Source organism: Amphiura filiformis, chromosome 10, assembly GCF_039555335.1.
Source record: "Amphiura filiformis chromosome 10, Afil_fr2py, whole genome shotgun sequence".
Classification (NCBI taxonomy): domain Eukaryota; kingdom Metazoa; phylum Echinodermata; class Ophiuroidea; order Amphilepidida; family Amphiuridae; genus Amphiura; species Amphiura filiformis.
In genome coordinates, this window is record NC_092637.1 from 29,789,000 (window position 1) to 29,810,745 (window position 21,746).

General features: G+C 37.1%; 1 protein-coding gene across 2 annotated transcripts in view; it reads left to right on the plus strand.

Moving 5' to 3' along the window:
* Positions 1-19,783, plus strand: part of LOC140162723 (adhesion G-protein coupled receptor V1-like) — a 35,212-nt gene extending 15,429 nt beyond the window's left edge. Inside the window, exons 8-19 of one of the 2 annotated variants that reach the window (XM_072186008.1) lie at positions 172-279; positions 1,333-1,569; positions 2,782-2,883; positions 4,789-5,016; positions 9,080-9,181; positions 13,457-13,696; positions 13,949-14,059; positions 14,467-14,661; positions 14,997-15,113; positions 16,059-16,265; positions 16,509-16,708; positions 16,973-19,783. In XM_072186008.1, coding sequence (XP_072042109.1) covers positions 172-279; positions 1,333-1,569; positions 2,782-2,883; positions 4,789-5,016; positions 9,080-9,181; positions 13,457-13,696; positions 13,949-14,059; positions 14,467-14,661; positions 14,997-15,113; positions 16,059-16,265; positions 16,509-16,708; positions 16,973-16,996 — 1,871 coding nt within the window. In that variant the 3' untranslated portion in view covers positions 16,997-19,783. The remainder of the gene's footprint in view (positions 1-171; positions 280-1,332; positions 1,570-2,781; positions 2,884-4,788; positions 5,017-9,079; positions 9,182-13,456; positions 13,697-13,948; positions 14,060-14,466; positions 14,662-14,996; positions 15,114-16,058; positions 16,266-16,508; positions 16,709-16,972) is intronic. The other variant, XM_072186009.1, reaches the window with a different exon arrangement.
* The last annotated feature ends 1,963 nt before the right edge of the window (positions 19,784-21,746 follow it).

Genomic DNA, 21,746 nt, shown 5'->3' on the forward strand with positions numbered 1-21,746 from the left:
TATAGAAATGGGGGTCTCAGACACCATTATTTGTGTGCGGCGCTCCATGCGAACACAGCTGATGTCAATTAGTGGTGTTAATAACATGATTACACACTATTTATGTAACTACACGACCTAAAGGCAGAATAAAGCTGATGTGAAATAACAATGTTTATTGTCTGCTATTAGGAAGTTGTGTCGAGTTTACAGCACCAGCCGTATCTGTCCTCGAGTCTTCATCAGCAGTGAGTGTCACCCTATTGCGATCGGGAAATGTGGAGGATGCTGCTGAGATTGGTAAATGTGTTTCGTTTCTGTTTCTTTATTTTCCAAACCTTGCCTAATTCACCAAACTGACAAGATATTATGAGGTTAAAAAGTTAAAAATTCAGCTTAAACAAAAAACACGAATTAAAAATATCATGCTCATCTCTTTCACTCTTTATCCCAAAAGCATTCAGGAGCTGTGCAATAATTATGAGCAGGGGGATTTCCAAACGGCGTGCTAAAAATGCTTGTCCCCTCTTGGCGTGCCAAAACTCGCTTACCCACAAATTTTACCCTCCCCAGGGTTCGTAATTATTGCACAGCCCCTAAGATGAGAGCAAAGTAACGTCTTTCCAATGGACATACAGTAATCAAAAGAATTGTTGTGTTCACCCCTGTATATCCTAAATAAAGACAAATTAAAACAAGCAACCGATGCCTGTACTCTTTAGCTCTGATTTAATGACTCAAATTGGTGTACTGACTCAAATTGGTTGAGAATTAAAGAAACGGTGATCCAAAACCTAATGAACACAGAGAGTACGGTGACTGAAAACCTAATGAAGATATGAAATAAGAAAGAAGTTGCACTTTTGTGTTCAATGAAAGCACGACGCTAGTTTTTCGTGCTAATCAATGAAAGCACGGCGCTAGTTTTCTTGTTCGCGAACGTTCTGTGGACAGATCAATAGGGCATGCAATGTGGCAAACTGCAACTTTTAAATTTGTATCTTCCTTGGGTTTTTGGATCGTCGTGTCTTTATTTCTTGAACGAATTTCAACGAATGAGGTCTTAAATTCGAGCTAAAAGATGCAGGTATTGGTTGTTGTTCCAATCATGATATTATCTGCCTTTGTTTAGGATATACAGGGGGTGAACGTAACTGGTATCTTAATTATTTGGCTTACTGTAGTTAGATAACAGAGAATGTCAGCCGCTTGAGCCTCGCGCCCTATCAAAACCGGTGGTCAGACCTCGTTTCTATTTTGTGCAAAATGGCGTCGTTTGCAAGAGCCTCTTCAAAACTGTTGAAGAAAAGTAAATAGAACCTTTTTATAAATTAATATATTTTATTATCACAGGTCTTACCACAGCGGATGTTGATGCCAAATCAGACCAGGATTACACTGGGTTACAAAGCTCCACAATTTTATTTGGACCAGGTCAGACCATTTTCACTGCAACCATTCCGATTATGAACGACCAAATAAAAGAGAGTGATGAATGCTTCAAATTGAGTCTTCACAAGCTTACGGGTGCTGTTGATAATGTGGACATCTGTTCAACGGATGCGACTGTGATTATCAAAGATGATGACGGTAAACGATAGTTTAAATTTCTCAAATGTATAATAACAGGTCCTTGTAACTCCCATACACTCTCAATACAAAAGTGTGTGGACAGTGTAATGCATACTTTGTGTAACAACGCAGGGCTAGCCAGCGCATTTGAAAGGTCAAAGGTTATTTGAAGCAGATACAAAATCAACTATATATGACGTCAATGTATTCTCCGGTCAATCGCACTGCGTGCTCTCTTTAGTTCAAAATGATAACCTTTGTCCCCTTCTTTTCAAAGCTATATTCAGAGATATTCGTTTAGACATTTTGTTTATCTAACTGCTGCGTCAAATTTGGCCTTATCCCCTCTTGACTCCTTACTCCCGCCCCGACCGCTGCCCCCAAAAAGTCTTGTATGCACCACTGAACAGTCCAATAATCTTTCATAAATGCCATATGGTAGTGTACGTATATTCATGGTTTCCGAATTCAACTTTAAGTTTCATGTACTCAGGAACAAGGCTATCAAGGTGTGATATTATTGTCTCTCGTAACACACCCCCCCCCCCCCCCCGACACACACCAACATACAAAACCGTTAATTATTTTATCAAGTAATTTAATAATACCAATTATCGGAGTCATTACCATGCGTGGATAAGCCGAAGGCCCAGTGTGAGTGCAAGGTTCAGTACACTAATTATCTATTACACAGTTTCCAACGGGTAAATGCCATATTTCGAGCGGAATATTTATCATATTCAGAACTCTTACAGTTTTAACACACTTAACTGTTAACACCTTATAACTGGCAGTGCGCCTTCGGAGCTGAACGTTACAATTAGGTAGGATTTATATCTGTAGCCTGTCCTAGCAGATCAGATTAAGATTAACTTAGAGTTAGTGCTCCCAATGAGAGTTAGGCTTGCTGATATAAAACCATGTTGACGCTGAGCACAATAACGAATCTATCATATCATCAAATTATTAATATTATAAAAATAATATTTTTATACATTATGATGAACGTTTATCCCATAAATCAGCAAAAGAATGATTCACAAGAGCTTAATATTTCCACCCGCCCAACCTTGTGTTTTCCCAATGGAGTTGCCCCACCGTAGAAAATAATTATCAATTCGTACTAGTAATGCACGCGTACAATACGCACATAGACACTAGTATCAACAATACAAGAAAGCCGGTACCTTTGATGTTTTGCGTTTTGGTTTATCTATTAAATACTTACAGATCAGTTCTATTTTGAAGGAACAATGGCCAAAGTAGAGGAGGGTGAATGCACTGAAGTAACAATACTCCGATGCGGGTATCTGGATAAGGAGTCGTCCGTTAGTAAGTAATCACAATATTTACCTAGCCGTTACTACGGTTAGGTCGTGAAATCCAGTGCCCATGAGGTTCTAAACAGAATTGGGGTCAAAGGTCACTAAAGGGGCATTTCTGCTATTTAACCAAATACCTTCAAAATGTTTCTTCTGCCACATATTATACATCACAGTGACGTCATTTGCACATATGCATCGGCTATACCACACGCCTATAACTTGCACAAAATTGGGGTCAAAGGTCATTAAGGGGGTAAAATCTTACAATTGCATTATTTGGACATCTGTAAGGGGTATGTGGCTCGGTGACTACAAATCTCATGACCAGGGGAACATTTTGCAGGGGTCAGGTCAAAGGTCATGCAGAGGTCGAATTTTCGAAATGCATTTTCTGAATATCTGTAAGAGGTACAGGGTTCAAACTCTGTGACAAAAAACTTACTGACCAGGGGAACACTTTGGAACACTGTGCAGGGGTCAAAGGCTATCTGGGTCAAATCTTAGAATTTCATTTTCTGGACATCTGTAAGGAGTACGGGACTCAAACTCGGTGACAACAAACCTCATGACATGGGGAACATTTTTGGAATATTTTGCAGGGGTCAGATACCTCCAAAATACCAGCTAACCCCAGTTCTTTAGTTCTTCTTCTGGTTCGTCTTCTTTCTGGCAACAGGTCCACTGCTCCTTCATGCTGAGGCCAATTTTGACCAAACTTGGTCACAAGTATCACTGGCCAAGGTCAAAGGTCACGCAAAGGTCACAGGGTTAAAACGTGATTTCAGCTTAAAATGCTACCCCTTCCACAAATTCCATGGCTCAGAGTTGGGGCTTGCACACATGCATTGACCTTCGCTGGTACACAAAAGTTAATCTCCGATTTGTGATCAAAGTTCACTATATGGGTCATTTCCGGTTAAAATCTAAAAATCTTCAAAAATTCATATTTGCTACATGTAATAATTATAGCATCCACTTGCACAGAAATGATCCTTATGACATCTTGAACATATTTAAAATATTTGTGACCCCAAAGGTCAAAGTTCATGGGCCAAAGGTCAGATTTTAAAATTGGTCCAATCAAAATCAAATTCTACAGAAGCGATCCTTACGACATTCTTAACATGTTAAAAATATTTATGATCCCAACGGTCAAAGTTTAGGGGTCAAAATATTTGAACTTGGTCCAATCGAGTTCATATTCAACAGGAATGATCCTTACGACATTCTGAACATGTTTTGGGGTCATTTCTGCTTAACGGCTACGGCTAGGTTCAGATCTATAACTATATCCAGTCAAATCTACATCATTGCATACACGTAGTATAGGCAGGTTCATCCCAGGAGAGAACCATAATCTTTTCCTACCAGAACCATACTTGGTACATATGTTGCTTGGGTTAAAAGGATCAAAAAAGCCTCTATTTTTTTTACATTCAATGCTGTGTTTGGGCCAAACTTTCGGTGATCACTTTAACGAAAGTACTCTATGTTTTGCGGGCCCCAACTTCGCCGCTGGAGGGGCTGCACCAAGCAGTAGCATAACTAGGACTTTTTCAGAACAGGGGGCGGCAAGGATGGGGCCATGCAACTTTGAAGGAGCACATTTGACAAAAATTATCAAAAATATGCTGAAAAAAAAAAAAAAAAAACAGTTGCCCTTGCCTCCTCATTGACACCAAAGTTGTAGTGTTTTGTAGTATTCAGTAAGGATATGGCTAACCCTAACCTTACTGAATACGACAAAGCATCGAAAGTCTGGGTGTCTCCCCTTCAGCGGGCGGGCTGGTGAACTAATAAAGCTCCTGTCTAAACCACCTTCGCATTAGGGATGTTTCTTCTCAATATTACGCATTATTTAGAGATACAGTAAAGCAAACTACAACTTGTAGTATTGTCTTGGTTTTCACAGATGTCAATGTTTTGCCATCAAGCGCCGATAACAGTGACTATGAGGAGATTGAGGACATTTCACCCTTCATACAATTTGGAAACAATCAAGATTCACACACACTTCGAATCTGTGCAATCGATGACAGCTTGTATGAAAAGGACGAGAAATTCTCACTGGTTCTGCAACCAAATGCCGGCCAAATTCGTTTTCCTGATCAAGTATGGGTTGTTATTAAATCTAATGATGGTAAGTCATCTATTAAGGTTACGGAGGGTGAAAATTCCACTCAACTTGTCTTTTGTTTTTTAATTTTTATTTATGAAGTATATGTATATATTAAACATCTCAGAGATGTAGATTGAAAAAATTGTATCAACAAAGTATTTTTTAAATTATTTTTGTGTATCAATATTTGCTCTAGATATCCCACAGCACTAATTCTTTTTTAAAGACAGTTCTTGTTTTAAGGGGACACTACACTAAATCCTTCCGCATTTGGTGTAACTCATGGAAGAAAGAGAAGGTGTGAGGGGCTATCATTTTTATTTGGAAGGGGGAATCCCAAATATACATGGGGGCCCGTGGGTTAGATTTTAAAAGGTATGCCAACATTTCCTGTCATCCTCCCCTGGCCCTGCTCTCGGCCAGCCTAACTTTGCCAATGTGGAAACTTTAAATGGCCTAGATATTATGATGCAGATTTGAATGTTTCTGTCTGTAGTGTTTCCTAAGCCTTATAAAGATGCACTGTAAATGTTTGCCAAAACTGCTCCCCCCTCCCCATTCTACCCTCCCCAGGACTCATAATTATTATGCACCTAGTTACTTTATTGTATTTTCACATGTATTTCAATGGGACATTTATTTAGTGATGTGCCCCTTATAGTGATTATTATTCCAGTGCATGAACTGGCAACCCTATCATTTTCATTTGATTGCTAAAATCACTGAAGCATATGCACAGTGGAGCATGAGTATTCAACCAGCACTATACTAGACAAAATCAATAAAATAAGTACTATCACCTTGGCCCTGGCAACACTAACTAGCATTGTAAACAAGTTAGCACATGGTTTGAACATGATAGTAGATAGTGTGGAAGTTTTGGCAGAAATTTGTCAATTTCTGCAAGTTTTGTGAAAATCAATTGATACTTCCCATGCAGTAAGGATTATCAGTAGTAATACAGGAGCACTGCACCTGGAATATTATGGGATTGTGAATTGATACTGTGAAATAGCAGAAAATGTGAGTACTTGAAACTAAATGTGTGGATATCTCAGAACTCCATTTTGGACCATTTGGCCTGATATGCTGAGATGAAATAAATTATTTTTAATGTTTCCCGTAGCTGATTCATAAAATTTTGATATGCATGTGTTAGCTGATACTTCAAAGAAATAATGTAGGGAATAATTGTGTCAATATATTGGCACACTAAATTAATATTGTTGTTGCAAAAAAGACGACATTTACCCCATCATTTTCATTGACATTCTGTGAACATGTAAGCTTACTGTTTTAAATCAGGAGGACCTATCGAAAGAATAAATAGGTACATTATTTCATTGGTTTGTTTGTAACACATATGCGAAATCGCAATGAAATCGGACCCTCTCCCCATATTTTCCTGGCCTCTTTCCCAAAAAACCTCATGCTCATGAAATTGAACACAAATTGAAACACTTACAAAGTACATTTGTGTATGAGCTATGACGTTAAAAGTATTACAATAATAATCATTAGAGTGTCAACTTTAAGATGAAGTATGATTTTTAGGCCTGCCATGTTTATTTTTTGAAAAACAAAATATTTTAGGTGGCTACGTGCAGCCAATTTGCCTACACAAGAGTTCAAAATCCTGTATAACCTTAAATCATAATAATTAAGATATGATCCGTGATAGCCATAAATAAAGACACTCAGCGTTATGTCAACCAGAGGGACGTGATTAAGAATATATATACAAAATGGCACATGGAAAGGTTTGGTTACAAAAACGATTCTCTTATAAACGCATCTATGCATAGTTTCCACCTCGATACACCTGATCACACAATTTCGTCCAAGCAGCAGTAGCTTGTAGAGAACGCAGTCTGTGTTTACTCTCACGGTTGAGTGAATAGCATCATAAGAGCTGTGTGAGCTTCTAGCTAGAAAATAGGAATTTGTGATTTGTTTTTGTCAAAACCTCAAGTGTTTCCTTCATTCAATCAGAATAAGAATTTTTTTCATTTGGAACAAATGCTAACACTTTCCGCTAAAAACAATTTTTTTATTAGGTCAACAGACAAGTCAATATTTGTAGCAAGGCGAATGTGGTAAATCTGTTGCAATCAACCTATTCACGCACAATATTTGACCAATATGTAGGTTTTAAAAGTCAAATCCTCAAGTGATACTTACAATATTTGTCGTATTTTTATGTCATTAATGAAAGATCACACTTATACTGTCCATATACTAGCTTCATTTGAATGAACAATAGCCTATTCTCTTTAAATTGCAAATCTTATGCAAACAATTACTATTTCGCCTGTTTTGTCATACGGTTGTAAATTCAATGAACTGTGACTTTGCTAAAGAGCGTTTACAAAATACATGGTCCTTATTAGAATTTACCAACTTTTTTTCGCATCCAAACATATTGACCTAAATTGGTCAAAACTTCGGTTCATCGTTGTTTTTTTAGGGCGAATATTACTACGAATATTACAGTATATCTTTATGCAGACATGGATATACTTACAGATGTGGATATTATTGTTTAAATATACCCTTTCTTACATTTCCCTTTTAGCTTCTTTTTTTTCTTGTTTTTTACTACATTTTGTTCCTATTTTTTATATTTCTGCTTTATGTGATTCCCGGTTTGCATTTATTTATTTAATTATGTTCTCATTATTTTAGCTTCCTTTTCTTACATGATTTTTACATGAATTACTTATTTATTTATTTATCTATTTATTTATTCTTTCATTATTTTAGCTTCCTTCCTTCCTCCCGTATCCTTTTTATCATCTTGGTAACTTTGTAACCCCATCCCGTACCCAAAACCACAACCATATCCCCGTACCCGTAACCCATCCATAGTAGGCTTACTATTTTTGTTCTCCTTTCTTTTCTTTTCTCTTTTCGTATATATGCATATTGCGTCCATTGGTCCTGGCACTGAAGTTGGGCTATGTGCCCCACGCGTGCGTGTATCGCGTATGCGTATTGCTGCGTTACCCGCGCGGTATTGCTGCGTTACGCGAGCGGCGTTAGATACGTCAGTTTAGTAAGACGCGTGTGGTTAGGTTAGCAATTGACTACATTTATTCTATTTACCTAGGTTAGCAGCCGAATACCTTTTCACTGGATTTACAGCCAATTTTTGGCCGTTTTCAACCAAATAAAAACCGTTCCATTTCTCGTATATTCCTCAATCTCCGGTATGAATTTAAATTCAAACACTGACGGAGCCTTTTGATATTCATACCTACATACCTACATACAACTTTTCGCCATTTATAGTAAGATGCCAATTCTTGTCAAACGTAATCTATAATTACGAACAAATTCTCATCCGTTACCAGTGTAAAACGAGAAATACTGGTCGATTGTGTTGCAGTAGAATTTCATTCTGGGCTGCGAGTCGGCCATGATTCGAGTTGTGCAGTAACCATCTCTTCCACCGATTGTCCCCCGGTACGTTATTATTAAGATTAAGTTACACGTCGAAATTATTAGCCTGTGTCGGAGTATCCTATGAACTATCGCAGGGTGATAGTAGTTTTAGGAAGGGTACTATCACCCTTTGATTGTTCAATTTTGTTTGTTTTTGCCTTAAAAGCAGGAAATGGTAAATATAACCAATATCATGTGAGCCCCATTTCAACCAATCAGATGACAGAAAAATATGTAGGTCCATGAGGTGTATAATATTGTATCTCGTAACACATACACCCCCCCCCCCACACCACACACACCAACATGCACAAACCGTTAATTAATTAATCAAGTGAGAAGTTTGGTACTAGGTGAAGCCGATGGCTGAACCCAGTGTGTCACTGAGCGTAAGTAAATTCCCATAACATGTCGACGCTGAACACAATAACGAATTTATTATACTATAAAATTATTCTTAATATTTTTAGCAATAATATTTTCAGACATGATTTATCGCATAAATCAGCAATAAAATGATTCACAAGAGCTTAATATTTCCACCTGCCCAACATTGTGTTTTCCAAATGAGTCGATCCAACTATCAATTCTTACAAACGACCTAATTATCTATGTAATTGTTTGTTTGCATTACTTACAGATCAGTTCTATTTTGGAGGAATATTTGCCAGAGTAGAGGAGGGTCAATGCACTGAAGTAAATATATTGAGATCCGGTTACCTAGATCAAGCCTCATCAGTTCGTAAGTAATCACCATAACTATCATCATCTGCATTATGGTATGCACGCAGGCATATAGATTACTGATAATGGTCATCAGGACTGTTATTGAAATTAAAAAAGAAATTTATAGTTCTAGTCCAATAAAACAGCACTTACTGTGGACGTTTTGAAATCTGTCAGATTTCTTTATCAACACTGATATTGTTGTGAGCACCTTCTGTTTACCACTCGTTGCTCAGCAACGTTGGTTTCTTCTTCAGGAAATATAAACAAACATTGGAGTAAAGAGACAGTGAAATTCAGGCAGCAAGGCACCGCCATGAATTAAGACGAGGGGAGATACAATCTAACTCGCGTATTTGATGATCTTCTGAATACGAGAGCAACTGTCAACCGCGTTGATGAGCAACGAGTGGTAAACAGAAGGTAGTCACAACAACGCGCTAGAGCGCAGGTCGTCGGCTGTATTCCATAGTGGCGTATTGTGATTTTTGGTCATTTTTTTGAAAATTGGCACATATGTTTTAATGATGTTCTCTTTCATTTTTCTAAGTCTCATCAGTCATAATTAGCTAATTAATTAGTAATTAATTAATTAAATGTGGCGTATAGTTACAAAGTGACATTTTTGTATTCCATAGTGGCGTATCGACCATACGCCACTTTTTATACACATTTTATAATTATGAAATATCGGCAAAAATGAAAAACATCGTATGTCATAGTGGCGTACACGTATCGGACCTATACGCCACTATGGAATACGAACGACGAAAAGTAACGCCATAGGGATTACACGGCGACCGAGGTGGCGTACGGTTAACGTAAGGTTAGGGTATTGCGTTTTGTTCGTTTTCCATAGTGACGTATAGTTTTATTGTCAGTTTGCCAGCAATAGTATGTATTTATTTCTTTTGAAAAATATACAACAATAAAATCTATTTAGTTTACTACAGAAATTTCACATCATTTACAAAATATAATGAAGGTCTGATTTACACAACTCGATTTTAAATTGGTATTTCTTCAAACCCGATTTTCTCGAAAAGTTGTTTATTCGCGGCGCCCCACTATACGCCACTATGGAATACGGACGACGAGGTGTGTTCATGGTACAGTTACCAGTTACCATGGAATATAATTCCGAAAACAACTTGCTAGCTGTATCCCAGAAACAATTGTAAAGGTTTAAGAATTCAATGGTGTGCTTGGGCCAAGCTTTTGTTGATCACTTTAACGGAGTGCCCTATGTTTTACTCGCAGCACCCAGCAGTAGCGTAGCCAGGACTTTATCAGAGCGGGGGCGAGGGTGGAGCTATGCTAGGGAAATATGCTGATAAGTACAAAATGGCAGCTGTCCCCTGCCTCCCAACTTGGTTAAGCCACCGACACCCATGTTGTAGTGTTTGTAGTATGCTGTAACGATATGCCTAACCCCAACCTTATTATATTCAACAAAACATTAAAAGTCTCGGCGCCTGCCCTTCAGCGGGCGGGAGCGGGTAAAAAGGGCACCTCTGTCCAAGCCACCCTCGCATTCTTCTGAAGATCCAATTACGCATTACGCATTTGGAGATTCCCTAAAGCAAACAACAACTTTCATTTGAACAAAACCAAACATATAACTCACTTTTGACGGTTTCGTCTATCATGGTTGGTAGGCATCATCAGAATGATGGTTGTTGATCCTTACTTCCGGTTGGACGTGTCCCGACTGAAGATGGTGTATTATCAGCCTGGAGAGGATCATACACATGACTAAGGAAGTGGGCCCCCTCGTCTCTGTTCATGACATTGGGTGCTCGTCTTCTGATCCAAATGGATTCTCGAATTCTTCTTGTATTTGCATCACACTCCTTACCAAGGATTTTAGCATTGTCCCAGTTGATGACATGGTTTTCTTGTACCGCATGGTCCGCAATGGCTGACTTAGACTGCTCGCTCGCCGATTGCTTGCGGGATTGCTGATTGTAGTTAGTTTTGGTCATGGGTCACCCGGACCGTTTCTTTTTGTTTTGGTGTTCCCTATGTCTGGTATTCAAATTTGCGGCCTGTTTCACCAACATAGGAGTGTTTACAGTTAGCGCATCTCGTAGACACAGTCAGTGGTACTGAGCGGATCGACTTTGTCTTTAGGGTGTACTAACATTTTCCGGAGAGTGGTGTATGGTTTCATGGCTGTCGCTATTCTGTGTTTTCGGAAGATTCTGTTGGCTTTCACTGCGAGTCCCTCTACGTACGGGATCACAACAAATCCCTTGGCCTGATTCTTACTGTCTTTCTTGGTTTTAGGATTGATCTGTTTTTGCACCATTTTATCTTTAATTTGTTTGAAACTATGCTGTTCATTCTGTCGAGAAGAGTTCGAACGACGCCCGGTTTATGATGGATAGGATGATGGGAATCGAAATTAAGGGATCTGGAATGAGCGTTTTGAGCGTTTCGACAGGTTTTTTTTGTGGGACATGACAGCACATCAGACATATCGAATTGCATTCTGAATACGAATAATTTCTATCTGATATCAAATAATTTTTATTTTTTTGATATTCACGTTATAATACAAATTGTATGACAAATTATTAAAATTTGATATTTATCACATTTTTTTATATATATAACAGTCCTCGAAGTAAATTTTATAAATCTTATGATATATTCTTAAAGTGTATGTAGCTGGGAGGAAAAGCCGACGATCAAATGAAAATTTTGACCTTTCATATTGAAGATATGGATTTTTTTTTCAAAAAGACCCAATTTTTTCTGTGTTTTGGGGGAAAAATCCATATCTTCAATACGAAAAGTCAAAATTTTCAATTGATCGTCGGCTTTTCATCCCACCTACATACACTTTAAGTATAAATCATTAGATTTACAAAGTTTACTTCGAGTACTGTTAAATATCAAAAATATCAATTTTTAATCATTTGCCATAAAATGTGTATTACATTGCGAATTTCAAAAAATCAAAATTATTTGATATCAGAAGGACATTCTTCGTATTCAGATTCGATATGTCTGATATGCTCTAATGTCCCACAATAAATACTGTCCAAACGTTCATTCACCATCCCTTAAGATATTGGTCAGTGTGGGTGACCTTCCTGTAAACTAATAGCTTTACTGTGCCATCTGCTTTGCGTACTATTAAAGTGTCCAAAAATGGTATAGAGCTTTCTTATTCTTTTTCGTACTTGAATTTTTATGCTTCCTGTGGGGTCGCTTTGGTTAAGATGGTTGTCATCGACATATCTTTTCCAAAGACGGGGTCTACAGTCCAATGGAGCTGATGCTAGTGCCTGTTGCTCTTAAAATTCCAAATATAGATTGGACACCACCGGGGAGACAGGACTGCCCATAGCAGCCCCGAAACGCTGTTTATAAATCTTTCCACGGACCAAAAAATATGTCGTAGTAAGCACAAATCTTACTAATTCTAAAACATCAACGACTGTGAGCAGTGTTCTTATCATCCTCTAGCCGAGATTTCATAACTTCCAGCGATTTGTCTATAGGAGTGTTCGTAAATAACGAGACAACATCATGGGAGTTGAAAATCTCCCCCTCTTCTATGAATACTTCAGCCATACCGTCTGCGATGTGTTTTGAATTATTAACATGGTGTTCGATTCCTCCTACAAGGGGACCTAGAATGTCGGCTAAGGCACGCGATGTTTGGTGACCGATTGTGCCGGTATAATCTGCTATCGGCCGGACCTTATTATCCGGCTTATGAATTTTCGGGGTGCCACAAATTCTTGGTACATTCTCCGCCGTAGGGTAGAGGAGCTCATATTGTGATCTGTTAATTTTTCCTCTTTCTTTAGTCTACTATACTCTCTTATACCGTTGTGTGGGGTCAGAGGAGAGTTGCTCATATGTTTTTCATCATTTAACAACTCGGACAATTTATCCTCATACTCTGACGCATCCATGATGACAGTGGCTTTACCCTTGTCAGTAAGTAACACGAGCACCGATTTTTCATTTGAACAAAACCAAAAATATGACTCACTTTTGACGGTTTCGCCTATCATGGTCGGTAGGCATCATCCTTAGTCATGTGTATGATCCTCTCCTGGCTGATAATACACACTCTTCAGTCGGGATACGTCCAACAGGAAGTAAGGATCAACAACCATCATTCTGATGATGCATACTGACCATGATAGGCGAACCGTCAAAAGTGAGTCATAATTTTGGTTTTGTTCAAATGAAATCATTTATAATGCTTATCAACACACCTGATGAATCTGTTAATACTAACAACTTGTATCGTCTTGGTATTTCACAGTTGTCACTTCTGTACCATCAAGTGCTGATACCAGAGACTATGCGATTCAGGGCATTTCTTCCGCTATACAGTTTGGTAAGGATCGAGTTTCACACACACTTCAAATCTGTGCAACTGATGACACTTTGTATGAAAAGGATGAGATATTCTCACTGGTTCTGCAACCAGATACCGCAATCAGCAATAATGGTCACATTGGATTTCCTGATCAAGTAACTGTTCTTATTGTATCTAATGATGGTAAGTCATTATATATATTACATTCTAATAATTAAAATATGATCCGTGATGATAATAAATAAAGATACTCGTTAAGTCTTTCTTGTCAACTAGGGTGACGTGCTAAGAATAAAAAAAATGTCCGTTTTAGTGTCTCTCATGGTCTAGTTCGAATGATAGTGTTAATATTTCATAAGTCAGGGAGTTCGCGTGTGGGGGTGTGTTACATATAGTATATAATATAAATTTAAAATATATATAATATGATATCAGTTCAAACAGAGGAACCTATATCGTGCGATCCGGTTTGTGTTAATGGTGAATGCGTTGAAGGCAACAATTGTGATTGTGATAGAGACTATGCTGGAGAACGTTGCGAATTTCGTAAGTATAGCGTTATTTCATTATTTGCGTGTTTGTTTTTCATTCAAATCTTTCTCACTTTGAAATCCACAATTGTGTAGTGATGTAAATCTTAATGCTCATATGTGCTGGTAATAAGATATGCATAACATTTAAAATAAATTATGAAAAATATGCGTCCTCTTCAGAAGGGATCATTTAATGTTTAATGTTGGGTTTCGATTCCATTTTCACGTTTGGGACAAATACGACTATGTTTATGATCTATCATATGATGCCAAAATGTCATCAACAATGAGGTAAATCTGGGGTTGAGGCTGTCGATCGGATTAAGCGCCCTTCTTTTATTTAAATGTAAGAAATCTGACAATGTAAAATGATTATCATTAAAATGAGATGTCAGGATCTGGTTTTTTTTGTTTTTGCAGAAATCACGTGTTCCCTGGAATTACCCAACGGTAACGTGGAACCACTCCAAGACGCCTACGACGTGGGTTCAGAGATAACCTGCAGTTGCGAGACTGGCTATCGATTAGCTGCTGGGATATCAACATTGACGTGCATCCTTGTCCCTCCATATGTTGCTAAATGGTCTCCTCGAACACCGATTTGCATAGAAGAAGGTTCGTTGTCCTATTTTATATTTCACTACCATTATGTTACTTTTTATGAATATTAATTTATTTTATTTTATGTTGTGTTTGTTGATATAATGGCATATTATTTTATATGCCTAAAAATCATACATAATTATTTGATGTGCATAGGGTGTGTCATAAAAAGCAGGTTCCAATGAAGGTGGTGGTCATTTAAAGTGTTTTAGCTATAATTGGTAGAAAACCAGAGGGAGTCCGTGCTACACTAGAGTCAAATATCAATTAATGCAAATAGACACCTCATGAGCAGTTTTGAATACATATTATTGTTTAATATTTGAATTAATATGATATCGTTCCAGTAGAGGGAAGACCACCTATAATATCTTGTGAGCCGGATTGTGGTGATAATGGTGAATGCGCTGAAGGTAACAATTGTGTTTGTGAAACAGAATATACTGGCTACCGTTGTCAAACTCGTAAGTAACGTTATTTCATTGTCATTGTTTGTATTTTAATTGTCAAGTTTTTAATTCAAAACTTTTTCACTTTGAAAACAACAATAATGTATTGATGTATTTCAAATGGAAACAACTTTAAGATATACTACGCACAAAAAGTACCGAACACTTAAAACAAAAGCAATATAAAAGTACCGAGCACTTAAAACAAAAGCAAAATAAAAGTACCGAACACTTAAAACAAAAGCAATATCTTAAAGTCACTTAACCTAAATGAAGCAATTAATTCATGGTGAAAATTCTGTTCTGCGTATATTTGTACCTCATTCGACATTACGCGGCTTTATTTTCCCAAGTTATACCAATTTGAATAAAAAAGAATTTCAGAATTGACAACAAATATCTAGACTTTTCGCTCAAAGCACACTAATTATAAGCATGGCGAGGGAGTGTTGATCTGTCACACGCTATAATGAGCCCGTTAGAATGTAGGAATCACCCTAAAAATAGCCCAAATTTGTCATTTATGAAATGCTCTCTTTTTCCATTCAACTCGGTATAACTGGGGGAAATAAAGTCTATCTAATGATTACTTAATAACTTCGGTTAATTGTCTTCGAGATATTACTGTACTTTAATTTCGAAGTGTAACACACGTCCTCATCAAAAGGATTCATTTCATGTTGCTTTCCAATCTATTGACATCTGAGAGACAAATACATTCATTTGAAGAGCAACAATAAAAAATGAGTTACTTTTTGAGCACCTTTTGGATTGTGAAATCAAAACGAATCTTTTTTCCAGCCGCATAATTGTACATGGTAAATTCACAAGGCAACCTAAATTTAGATACACTTTGATGGAGGAAATATGGGGATAAGGCTACCAATCGACCATTCTATTTTTGTTAAACATGTTAATGATTATGTCAACTATGTAAAGATCTGTTCTTTGCTTTTGCAGAAATCACGTGTTCCTCGCTGCCATTAACCAACGATAATGTGGTACATGTACCACTCCAAAACAACTATGACGTGGGTTCACAGGTAACCTTCAGCTGCGAGGCTGGCTACCGATTAGTAGGGATGTCAACATTGACGTGCATCCATAGTCCTCCAAATGTTTTTGCTACCTGGTCTCCTCTACCACCGATTTGCATAGAAGAAGAAGGTACGTGAGCCTGTTATATATTTCACTATAATATTTTACCTTTTTTTTATTAAAATTTACTGCATATTTATAATCAGACTTGTGCTCGAATAACAAACATTTATATGTATATAAGTATTATTTTGGTAAACATTTATGTATCGGAGAACATTTACGTATCGAGAAGAGTCTTTTAAGACTTAAAAGACTAAAAGGTGTCTCTATGATTAATATGCACAGTCACATTGTCCATTTGTACAATAGATAACACTCTAGGACTTATCGGGACCATTCTTGCGGGAGTTGCCGTACTGGGTGTGCTCATGGCGTTGTCTCTCGGTGCATACCTCTGTTTTCGCAATGTTATCAATCCTCCGACGAACCCACTACAACAACAGCCACAGGTCCAACTCATGCCATACGACGGCGTTAATCAGTATCCGTTTACTGGCAATGCACAGACGGTAATTGATATTATAATAACAAAAATAGACAAATATAATATATGAATAAATTAATTAGCAAACAGATACTATTGGAAGAGTAAATAAATAAATAAATAAATAAATAAATAAATAAATAAATAAATAAATAAATAAATAAATAAATAAATAAATAAATAAATAAATTCAAACATAGTCTATATTGGTTAAATGAGCATACAGAGAAAAAATCCATATACATGTGCGTTAATCAATTATTGTTTGGTCCTTTGTAATATCTTACAGGTAGCAGATCCACTTATGTTCTGAATGTGAACACACCACCATTACACCGATGGATATTCGCTGTTGAAATAGTGTTGTAACAGGATTATTTATCATAGCGATAGGCGAAAATAATTTTTGAACGTATTGCACTGAACTATGATTAGGCTGCATTCATCACCTATCATGTCAGGAGCGAGTGAAACGTACATGGACTCTGCATAACGATAGAATTACGACCCACTGCAGGTCTTTATGCCTATTCTTTGATAATGGTGCAATGCAGAATTACAGCGTACGTCTAGTGCAGGGCAATACATTCAAAAAATTGTTTTCATCTTTCGCAATCTTATCTTTTATATGGTGGAGGGTTGTAGAAAATAAAGAGGGAGAGAGAAATAGAAAGATTGAGAGAGTTAAGGATTAATATTAGGACCTGAGCTATTATGTAAATATTATTAGTTACTCTCTGTTTGTTCACGAAATACGGGAAATAACTACGGTTTGGTGCCGTATTCCATGACACCGTTCCATGAAGCCGAAGACTGAATGGAATACGGCACAAGAACGTAGATATTTTCCCGTATTTCGTGAGAACAAACAGAGGGTAACAATGTTATTCTTTAGTGAATATGCATTTTATTATCTTTTGACTCATAGATTTTGCATCATAGTTTGCTTATTCCCTCTGTTTTTTCATCTTCTGACTCCTTCGAAAACTTTGCTGAAGGAATTTTGTTTGATAATCTGACTAAAAGCAGGTCAGTTTTTTCCGTGCAGCCATGTCGCGCGTGAAGTATGCGTGCGAATATCGCGTCATGTCATGTTAGGACTACCCAGATAATACGGGAAATATTACCTACATGTATATTAATTTGGAGTACCCTAAAAATTAAAGCATCATTAGAACGCTGAAGATGAGTAGATTACAGATTAGGCTAAAACTCAAATTTTATACTCTGCCCAGAAGTGAGTGGTTTTGACAGAACACGTCACAATTGTAAAAGCATATCTAGCAGATAGTGTAACAAGATTCCAAGCATTGCTGCGGGTTTTTTGTGACGCACTCATGTAGGGCCATTTTAGATACACAGGTGACCTTTTTAAATTAAAATATTAGAGCAATACTCAGAAAATACTTTACTTTATTTTACATTTATTTAGCTAATGTGGAGTGTGTGGGGTGTGTGTGAGTGATGTGGGTATAAATTTGCATGTGGTCACGTTATAATATTTAGTAGTTGCTACTTCATATACTATGTAATAAAGTCTTCACAAAAGGTAACGCAGCCATTATAAATACGCCTATAACATCATAACTATTTATTGTATTCACAACATTTTAACATAAAAAGAACGACGGTTTATTCACGCGATACCCCAAACATCCAATGTCGTGCAGTATTTAACAACACAGTAGTGTTTTTAAAGAAGAAAAAAACACTAGATTTAAATGCTGCCGTTTACAGCGATCAATGGATATTACCAGGGATAATTGATTTGCGCGAAAAAAGAAATTGCAAATTGCGCGGAAAAATAATAAATTGCGCGGAAATGCGCGGAAAACAGCCAATTAAGCGGAACTTTTATACATAAAACATACATATAAAACACTAGAAAATAGAAACATGTCAAAATATGAAATTATTCACCGTGTCATGTAGGGTATATGTATTTTTAGTATTATGATATCTAAATCACACAATTTGTGTAAATTTTTTACCATTTTAGGCATTTGGGCGGCCATTTTGAAAGGCGCCCTCTATCTGGAGTTTCCCACCATTTGACCATTTCATTCTTTTGACATACTTCAAAGTACAATATGTCATCCCACAGAACTAGAGAAGTAAGCAACACTGGTACAAGACAAATTAGCAAATGGTTACAGTAATGTGATTATTTATTTATGGTTGAATTACTGTGACGCTTCAAACAAGGCTGGTATTTCAATACAGACAAACAAAAGACAAATTGTGTTTACATTTCATAGTGAATTGCGCGCAAAAAACTTTATTATGCTAGCACTGTGGCATATAAAACGCGCCATTGCGGTGAATTCAAATCAACAAATAGCTGCGCCTTTTAAATTCGCTAACAATTACTGTGATGTTAATAATTAAACAACCTTGGACTAATGGGGCGTCAAAATACTCGTAAATAAACCATCATAATCTTTTTATGTTAAAATATTGTGAATATGATTAATTCCAAGCTGAATTCCCACGAAAAACAAAATGATCTGTCGGGCGAACAAAACAAACGTGGGTGGCGTAAATCTAGAAAGAAGTAGACGAACAAACTCTGACACAGACCAAAGACAGAATAGCCTGGAGAGCAGTAGTAGCGGGCGCAATGGCAAACATAGCCTGAAAGCAAAGACGATATGTAGCTATAGCGTATTTATAACGGTCACGGTACCTTTGGTAAAGATTTTAGTAATATGTCTATACTCAGAAAACCTTGTAGGTGTGTATAGGGGTGTGTGTGTGTAAGGGGGATGAATATGAAGGGGTGTTTGTGTACGGGTGTGTATGATGACGGTGTGCATGTTTGTGGAGGGGTGGGGTGTTTATGTATAGGATGTACAACTGTGGGATGTACAGGTATGTGGAGTGTGAGTATGTGTCCTATTTTTTAGAATAATTATCATAGCAAACTAAGAAAAAAACATCCAATTAAACAAACTTAAATATTCATTTATTTTATTTCCTTTTTATTTATTTGTATCAATATTTTATTTCCAAGGCAATTTTTTATTATTTTATTTTGAATATATGTATACTTGTATTAAACAGTTGATTAAATAAAAGTTTTTTAAGGGCTAAACGGGAAATTCTGAAAGCTTCATAAATGATTTTTATTTGTCCAAAAGTGTGTGTTATTGCTGTGCAGATATTGAATATTGCGAATCATATATTTACATAAAAGAATTACTGTGTGCCTTTTTGGAACAAAATTACAAGAACAACACCAAACAAAAGAAGCAAACAAAACAGGTCTAAAGTTTCAGCCCAATCGAGCAAATTTTAACATGTGACCTCATTTGACCTTTGATCATGAGTAACCTTATGTTGACTTTTCATGCTTAAAGGTTGTTTTGCTCCAAATTGAAACATTTGACCCCATTTGACCTTTGACCAAGGATGAACTCAGGTTAACATTTTCATGATCACCTTATATCAAGGATTCTTTACACCAAGATTAAGCCCAGTTTAACATTTTACCTCTTTTGACCTTTAACTTCGGGTGACCTGCGTATGACCTTTTCATGTTTCTCTTATATCAATGATACTTTGCACCAAGTTTAAGCCCGAATGGGCCCATTGTAACATTTGACCTCTTTGACCTTTGACCTCGGGTTGACGCCAATGTTTCCCTCATATCATGGATGCTTTGTACCAAGTTTAAGCCCAATCTGTTAAAAGTTATCACGTGACCTCATTTGACCTTTGACCTCGGGTTTACCCCCAATCAATCTGAAGTATAATTTACATGAAGCTTGTGCCAGTGGTTCTTCTGACCAAGTTTGGTAGTCATAACATGCAATTAAAAGGAGGAGTATTATTATACAGATTTTTAGCATTTTAAAGAGTTTCACATAATGACCTCTATTAACACTAAATGACCTCTCACCCCGAACTGTGTTCAACTTAGAAGGAACTTGGGTCAGTGCTTTTTGTGGCCAAGTTTGGTCGAGATTGATGTAAGCGTCTGGCACTAGTAGCATTTTAAAAGATGGTTTGACGAAAAAATCAGAAGAAGCAAAATAAGTAGATTCGCCTGCTCAACAATACATCAGTGCGGCATTTCATGCCGCCTGATTTAAAAATAACGTTCTCTCACTCTTAAATTGGCAACTAGAACTGCTGTGTCTGAAGAGACACGAATATCAGGGACCGCTAAATGATCCAGATGGCCTCTGGATGCCCTATGACCTCAAATAGCATAACTATTTTTCTGCCCACAGAGTGACATTTGGCCGGATAACCACGTGAAGACCTTTGACCCCCGGTCAGTGTAAATAATGTAACGGTCAATGTAAATACTTATGCCAGACCAATGATGATAACCATTAAGCATAGATTACTGAAGAAAATAATTCTTTTTGTCATCCCTTCTTCTTCTACCACCCTTCCTTTTTGCCGCCCTGCTTTTAACACGGGGTGCTCAAAGCCCCAAACCCCATACGCATATGACTTTAAACCTTCAACGAGGGATAAAAAGCTTTTAGGTCTAAAAGGACCAAGTTTTTGTTTCGTATCACAAGCCAGCTGAAGAATGTTAATAGGATTTTCTGCTTGACAAAAATCCGTCCCAAAGACACTTGCTATGAATGAGCCAGGCCCCAAAACACCTTTTACAAAAATTCACGTTAAAATGAACAAATCAGTAATCCCATTAAGGGGGTACTACACCCCTGGCCAATTTTGTGCCTATTTTTGCATTTTTCTCAAAAATTACAGCACATTGGTGACAAGTAAGATATGCATATTATAGGGGCAATTACTACAACTACTGTACTGAAAATTCAGCAACTCAAAGCAAGTAGTTATTGATTTATTGATCAAATATTGGTTTTCCCTCATTTTGACTGTAACTCCACAACTGTTGTCTGTGCTGAAATAAAATTTCCAGTGCAGTAGTTGTAGTCCTTGCCCCTATAATTTACATATCTTACTTGTCCCCAATGCGCTATAATTTTTGAGAAAAACGCAAATATAGGCACAAAATTGGGCAGGGGTATTATAGAACCCCCTTAAACTGCTCAACAATTCTTTCATAAATCTGAATATAT